The 7,538-nt window shown below is 52.2% G+C and overlaps 1 protein-coding gene across 4 annotated transcripts in view; it reads right to left on the bottom strand.

The window, feature by feature from the left end:
* Positions 1 to 2,505: 2,505 nt before the first annotated feature.
* Positions 2,506 to 7,538, bottom strand: part of DDB1 (damage specific DNA binding protein 1) — a 29,604-nt gene continuing 24,571 nt past the window's right edge. For 3 of the 4 annotated variants that reach the window (XM_021685457.1, XM_044919816.1, XM_044919817.1), the window contains exons 22-27: positions 6,892 to 7,062; positions 6,398 to 6,507; positions 5,962 to 6,131; positions 5,631 to 5,733; positions 3,906 to 4,029; positions 2,506 to 3,324 (exon numbers count right to left, since the gene is read on the bottom strand). In XM_021685457.1, coding sequence (XP_021541132.1) covers positions 3,241 to 3,324; positions 3,906 to 4,029; positions 5,631 to 5,733; positions 5,962 to 6,131; positions 6,398 to 6,507; positions 6,892 to 7,062 — 762 coding nt within the window. In that variant the 3' untranslated portion in view covers positions 2,506 to 3,240. The remainder of the gene's footprint in view (positions 3,325 to 3,905; positions 4,030 to 5,630; positions 5,734 to 5,961; positions 6,132 to 6,397; positions 6,508 to 6,891; positions 7,063 to 7,538) is intronic. The other variant, XM_044919818.1, reaches the window with a different exon arrangement.

Here is a 7,538-nt window from a genome sequence, read left to right as displayed (position 1 = left end):
GATCCCAGGGTCCTGGGATTGAGCCCCGCATCGGGCTCCCAGCTCAGTGGGGAACCTGTTTCTCCCTCTCCTCCCCAGCTTGTGCGCTCTCTCTCTCTGCCAAATGAATAAATAAAATCTTTATCCAAAAAAAAGTGTTTCCGTGTCCACATTGTTGAGAATCTAGCCTTGATTTATTCAAGAATAGGGATAAACACAAAGCCCTTCCTTCACTTGAGCCCACAAAACCTACCACACCACTGCCCTTTATCTTTGCTACCTAGGCCACCACTCAATGTCAAACAGGTGCTCCTTCCTGATACTAGAAGCCCCCCACAAATGCTCAACACAATTACGCTAGACAAAAATTCCCTTTTACACACCTGTCCCTCCTCATGGCAATCCTCTCCCACACTCCAGCACACCCCGCCTACCCCCTCCCTGAACTCCGCTACTCTTCCCCCCACCCCCCCCAACAACCCCATCCCCGCCTCAGGCTCACCGGGAACTACGGCAGGGTTTGCTCCAGACTGGTCAGTGAGCAGCGGGCATAGCTGAGATGCAACTTTGTCCTTGAAGAAAATCCTCATTTTCCCTCAAGACAAACTCAGGATATTTAAGACTTAGCAAATTGCTACTGGTGAATTTCAAAAGAAACACCTCCCTAAATAGCCCCTGGCATTTCCTTCCTTCCCCTGATGGTTCCTTTTGACTTAATGGCATTCACCTTGCTCCTTTTAGAATGTTTGCTTCTTTCCCTTGGTGTTTGCTCCTTTTTGCTTTTTGTTAGACCTTGAGGCTTCTCAAAGTTTGAGCTCTGAGAGATTCTAACTTAATATTGTTCATCTTCAAGGACTGGTTTATCCCCTGGTTACAGCTCCTCCGTGTTTCCTCCCCACTTCTGTGGCCTGTGGCTTCTCCGTAACAAAAGGGACCCTCCACTGAGGGTGGAGGATCCAAGTTGTTGTTGGCTGCAAAAAGGCAGCCTCTGGCTTGTGACCCTTCCAAATGGTCATGTGATGAGTCAGTGTTTCTATTATTCTCCCAAAGGTCCATTCGTGCAGAGGCCTGGAGTGAGTGGCTCATCAGCGCCTACATGGAAAGGAGCCATTCCAGCTGGCTGCAGCAAAGCTCCAAGGGCAACCTTTCACCCCTGGAGAGGTGATTAATGGTTTTTAAGAGGGGATATGGGAGTGTGGCAGCAGAATGTCAGTTTCCAAAGGATTGCTGGAATTCAATCCTGAGTGAATATACCCAAGATCATAGAAAACAAACAAAAAACTGCAAGGACTCCAAGGCTCCCAAAGTCAAGACTGAAGCCACTGGTAATAACCTTCTACTCCATGTAGCAGGTCTCCCTGGTGCAGGTCAGACCACGAAAAAGCACCAGAATATTCATCCCACCACCTTCTCTTTCTGATCTTAGCACCTTATAGGCAATCCTCCAGCCAGGATTAACATTTTAAAACAATCACCATCTGGAGACCGTTGCTTGCTTGCCCCATTAAAGCTCGTCTCTGGCATGGGGGCAGGCCTTTTCAATTCAAACCATGACTTGAAGAATTCAAATCACAGTGTTGAGTTTCAAGTTCAAACTGTGGTTTTTGAGAGATGCTGATGATTTTTTCCCTTTAGGACCCTTATCCCCCACCCTCAGAAATCCCAGAAGAAGAAGGGGAAAAGAACCGTAATGAAACACAAGGAATGCCTCCAAGGAAGGAAACGGACTCCAGAAGACCCCCAAAGTAGAGATGCTTCCTTGCCCTTTCTCTTTTAAGCTAGAATCTCTCAAAACCACAGTTTGAACTTGAAACCACAATTTTCCTGACACTGTATCAAAGGCTGGTCTTAAAGGAGCCTGCCAATATGCCTAGGATCAACCCTACTCCCCACAGTTGGGACAGAGCAGCCTTTATTCCCACTGGATCACTGGTGGAAATGTGGGCCCAGGCACTCTGACCCACTGAGCTGAAAGAAGACAGGCTCTGTTTGCTGGACAGAAGGGTGAACCCCAAATGTGTCCTACTCCTGAATTTTCAAACCAAAGGCGCCAAAGGTTTACTTGATTAAACCAGAGGAAATAAAATCAGCCTCCAAAGGGCATGTGGAAACAGGAAGCTGGGAGGTGCATGAGGAGCCACTTGCCCTGGCCAAGGAGCAGCGCCCCGGGGGCTAGCTGGCCGGGCGCTGTGCACACATCTAAAATGAGATCAGGAAAGGCAGCCCAAGCAACTCCCAGGCTCAGCAGGTTACTAACAGAGACAACTGGGAATCACATGGTGGCTAGAGAGTCAAGAGCACCCAAAGACCACTGAATTTTGAAAACCTGACACCCGTTATCCTTGGGATCCCACCAAAAATGACCACATGGCAAAGGAAAGACACAGAGCTCATTTCACTATTCGAGAGGAGCTGTGGCAGCAGCCGCTGCCCTAAGGAGGGAGACAGCTGTGCCTGGACTGGGCGTCGTGTGACTGGGATGCTGGGAAGCTGAGGAGCAGGAAGGAAAGCGGAGGCAAATGGATCTTTCTTCTTAGATTCTACTTTATTTGGTAAAACTCAGAAACTAACAACCAATTCACGGCCCCCCACCTCCTTCCCTCTGAAGAAGGCAGCTCCCCAGAGATAAAAAGGCTATGGCGGCTTGGGTATCACCCACCATCTCCAGGTTTCAGACTCGGGCAGCTCATGGCCTGGTGGTCAGGCCTCCAGACCCAAAGCTCTCAGGCAACAGAGAAAGCAAAAGGAAGCTCTCACTTCAGAGACAATGAACCCATCCCGCCCCTCTTCCCCCCTACCCACAGCATCCCCACACCCCCAACCTAAATAAAAAGATAGCAGAGGACAACGCATGAGTGTGAGACACACGCGCGTGCGCGCGACACACACACACACACACACACACACACACAGCACACGCACAGAGCTTCCTTTCAGCCCAAGAGCTGCAAAATCCCTCCCTGGAAGGAGGACAACTGGCAACACCAATCAATCCTTGGTGTCCAAAGTGATGGTTGGAATCCTCTGGGACTGGTAAAAATCCAGGGAGAAAATATTCCACCTTCACCCCATTCCCAGGTCTCCAGTGAACTGGTTTTAGTTCAAAGAAATCCCCATTTCCACACAGGTAGACTGTGGCTTCTGGGACAGCTGGCTTAGGGAAAGGCTTCCCACGGCTGAGAAGACAATGGTGGGGGAGGGGAGCAGGGCAGGAGAGCAAAGCCTTCGGGAGGGCCTGGGAAAGGGGCTCCCAGCCCTGGGCTAATGGATCCGCGTCAGCTCCTCCACAACCTTGATCAGGTCATCTGCCGTGGCCTCTCGCTTCATCCCGCTGCCATCATCATACTGCAAGGAGGAAAGGGGAGGGCTGTGAGGGCCCCAAGGGCACTCTCCTTCGCGGGGGGAAGGGGACAATCACAGCAAGAGGGCACCTGGCCCCCCTGCCGCCATGGCAAGGAGGAAGGTCTCATCAGAAACCCACACCCCTCTCCTGAAAGCCACAAGTCAGCAAGGTCTACTGATGGCAAAGCTGGTTCGGAGGCCACCATCTGGCATACATCTCTCCCCTTCCAGGATGTTCCCCAGAGGCACCATCTCCAGGGAGCAACACCCCAAAACTCCACACTGTGGAAACTTCTCTGCCCTGCAGGATCCTAACCTGATCCCTGTGCCTCCAGTCTGGGTTGCCAGAGATCCCTCACATGCCCGAACACGCCCTCGCTGCTGCAGCGGAGGGGTTGTTCCTAGTACTGTGCCATGCCCCTCAGCTACATCCCCTGCCCTCAGACTCCACTTTCCCACGGGGGAAGGGCCATCTGCACTTGGGGATCGAGGGGGCAGCACCCGGCGCTCCGACGCTCTCCAGCACGCCCGGCCCTGCCATGGACTTGGGTCACAGGCCCAGGGCCAAACATCGCACAGCTCACCTGTAGGTTTGCCACAACCTCCTGCATCTTGGGCCGGCTGATGTCCAGGAAACTCTCGATCAAGTCTCCATCGATGAAGCCCGTGGCTGGTTCTGTCTTTCGCTCAGTATGAAAAGATCTCCAGGTGGACAGGTGAGTTAAGGAATGTGCGGTATCTGCAAACAGCCTTACTCTCGGTCACCCCCACCTCTGCACAGACCACAGTCTAAAGCAATCATCAGGGGCACCTGGGTGGCTCAGTCGTTAAGCATCTGCCTTCGGCTCAGGTCACGATCCCAGGGTCCTGGGATCGAGCCCCACATCGGGCTCCCTGCTCCATGGGAAGCCTGCTTCTCCCTCTTCCACTCCCCCTGCTTGTGTCCCCTCACTGTGTCTCTCTCTGTCAAATAAATGAAATCTTTAAAAAAAAAAAAAATAAAGCAATCAATCATCAGGATGAGAACAGGAAACATTTTCAACTAAAAATCACATTGCTTTTTAGACAGCTTTGGAACTGAAAGACATTAGGCAGAATTATTACCCAATCTAATGATTTTCAACTGGGGTGATCGTCAAGACAATGCTTTTAAAACTACAGATCAGGGGGCGCCTGGGTGGCTCAGTCGTTAAGAGTCTGCCTTCGGCTCAGGTCACGATCCCAGGGTCCTGGGATCGAGCCCCACATCAGGCTCCCTGCTCCGCGGGAAGCCTGCTTCTCCCTCTCCCACTCCCCCTGCTTGTGTTCCCTTTCTCACTGTAGCTCTGTCAAATAAATAAAATCTTAAAAAAAAAACAAAAAACAAAAACTACAGATCAGACCCTCCTTATTAGCGTAGAGCCTGGACGTATATGGACATTTTCTACAAGTGCTCCAGGTAGTCAGATGTGCACGCCTAGGAAGAACCATGCTCCTGAGTCTAGCCTTGACCTTCACAGGTGAATAAACTGAGACTTTGTGGGACCAGAGCCAACACATCAGCCCATCGCCTCCCTCCCAGGCGAGAGCAGGAGCCCTCCCACCTCCTGCTTGGGGAGGACCCTTTCCATCTCCTGGAACAAGCAAATGTCCAGCAATACTTGGATCCTGGGTGTCCCGGGGCAGGGGGCTGATCCCTGGGCTTCTGGATTTTCCGGCTTCTTCACTTTTCCCCTCTTCTTCCACTAGCCTTTCTCACAAGGGTTCTCAGACACTGCTGTCCCCAACAAGATCTCTGAAAGTATGTTCCTAACGTGGTCATCCACACTTCCCGTTTGATGTGTAAGGCCAGAAAGACCACAGGCAGACATATTTCAAGAACCTTTCCAGGGGCACCTGGGTGGCTCAGATGGTTAAGCATCTGCCTTTCGCTCAGGTCATGATCCTGGGGTCCTGGGATCAAGCCCCACATCAGGCTCCTGGCTCAGCGGGGAGCCTGCTTCTCCCTCCCCCTCTGCTCATGCTCTCTCTCTCTGTGTGTCTCTGTCAATTGAATAAATAAAACAAAAATCTTTAAAAAAAAAAAAAAGAACCTTTCCAAGATGAACCAAGTAAGCTCGGTGACGGTACACGGGGATTCACTATACGATTCTCTCTACCAGCGTGTCTGAATTTTTCCATGAGAAAAAGTATATTTAAAAAACAGGACAGAAGCCTGTTCCCCACAGGAAGCTAGTCAAGACATTTCCTGAACGGACCGCAGTTTCCAGAGGCAGCCTAGGGTAACGCGGCGGTCTACCTGTGCTGGGACATGCCTCTGGGAAGGATATAAGGAGTGTTCGATCTTGCCCACACTCTTGATGACTTTATTGAGTCGATTCTGCATGTCCAACAGGAGGTTGTACCAGCTCTCTGACAGTGAGGTCACCAGCCCTGAAGCAGCAAAGGGAGCCGGGAGCTGCAGAGAGCTGCGGAGCGCGGAGCCCACAGCAAGCCGCCTCTACCAAGGGCAGCCGGGGAAAGCGGCGCGGGGCGGGACGAGCTTGTGGCACCTCTGCCAGTTAACTCCAAGGCGGCGTCCAGCTGCTCGCCCCTGTCCCTCAGAATGCTGCTGAGGGAAGGGGCCTGCGTGGGAGGGCACCCTGCAGCGGCTAGCCTTACCGATCATGCCGTTGACTGTGCCGAAGAGCACTGAGCCCTGGGTGGGGGTGGACGTCTCGCCCAGATTCTGCATGACCAGGGAGCCGTGGCAAAAGACGTTGACGAACTCGCCCAGGTGGAAGAGACCGACCTCCTGGAGGTGTTGCCGCTCCTCGTCGGTGGTGGCAGCGCTGAAAGGCAGTGTGCGAAACTCACTGCCCGCACCTCCTGTCCCCACCACGGGGCCCCGGCGAGGACCCCATGCGGCAGACACCCCGTGCTCAGCCTCCCTGGTGAGCCCACAGTGGCAGAGGCGGTCTGAGAAGCTGACTGTTGCGGCCTCTTTCCCTCATGAAAGAACTCTACCTCCGCAAGGAGGAGCACCTACACCTGCGAGGGCACCCGACGTCCTCATCACCAGACCCGGGGGCCCACCCCGCCCAAGCCGGCCACTCACCTATCCTTCTGACACACAAACAAGTTAAAGGCATTTTCAGCCCCCAGGAAATTGTCATCATCCAAGATTTCCACAGCACTCATCCAGTTAGGATTAAAGTCTCGAGCAATCTTAAAGTAGATGAAGTACAACAAGAAAATATAATCACCAGTTGCCCAGAAGCCAGGTCTGGGACTGGTCTCTGGCCGGAAGCCGAGAGCCTGCCCCGCAGAAGATGCAGCCCCGTGTTTCACAACCGCCACTCTATGGGGATTCTACCCCCGATTTCCGGCCAACACATCCCATTTGGTTGCAGTTGCCCAGAAATGGAGCCTACTCAGATTCAAGTTGGGGGGGGGAGGTCTCTGAAAATACCTCATCAATGCAGAATGTATGCTCCAGGAAAAACCTTCTGCCCCACCCCCCGCCCCGGGCTTGATTACCCCTCACCACCAGAGAAACACTTGCAGGAGCCACGTCCTAAGTGAGAAGTCTGCCCCCGTCCCCCCAACTACCTCTTCAAAGTTCCCCTCCATGGGCTTGTAGGCAAGCAGCAGCACTGAGCGCATCAGGTCGCCCACCAGGATGAAGTCGCCCTTGGTCTTCAGGTAGAGGGCCATGATGTTGTTGTAGTGATTGCACTCGGTGCGAAGCTCCTTCTCTGTTGTCCACTCATAAAGCCGCACCTGGGAAGGACATCTCGTCTCTCTCAATCCCAGGGGCCAAATCCTCTCGGACTGACCGCTGTGAGTCTCCTCTCTCCTCCATCTGCAGCACCATTTCCCGAAGTGCAGCATGGGATGTGACATGGTTTGCCGTGGTACTTGCGTGAATGTTTTTTTATTTTGGTATTATGCATTTACGAAATATGAAAACAGAGCAAGCACATCAAACCGGTAACACAGTTTCCCCTTACATAAAAAATGAGTCAGTGTAAAAAATACTAGTGGCGCAATACTAAGGACACGACAAAAGATGGTCTTCTTGTGACTGAAGGATAACTGACCTACAGAAATATTTCCGAAAAAAGAAGATCCATCTCCAGTTTCCTGATCAGAAAGGAACAAGATCACCTCCAAATGAACTGTCTTTTCTGAACCCTTCTCAAAATATACGGTCCCAGAACATTCTGACGTGAACCCACTGAGTAGAGCAAATGGAA

This window comes from Neomonachus schauinslandi, chromosome 11 (genome assembly GCF_002201575.2).
Source record: "Neomonachus schauinslandi chromosome 11, ASM220157v2, whole genome shotgun sequence".
NCBI classification, from domain to species: Eukaryota; Metazoa; Chordata; class Mammalia; order Carnivora; family Phocidae; genus Neomonachus; species Neomonachus schauinslandi.
Note: the sequence above shows the minus strand (reverse complement) of the source record. Positions and strands in the feature narration are given on the sequence as shown.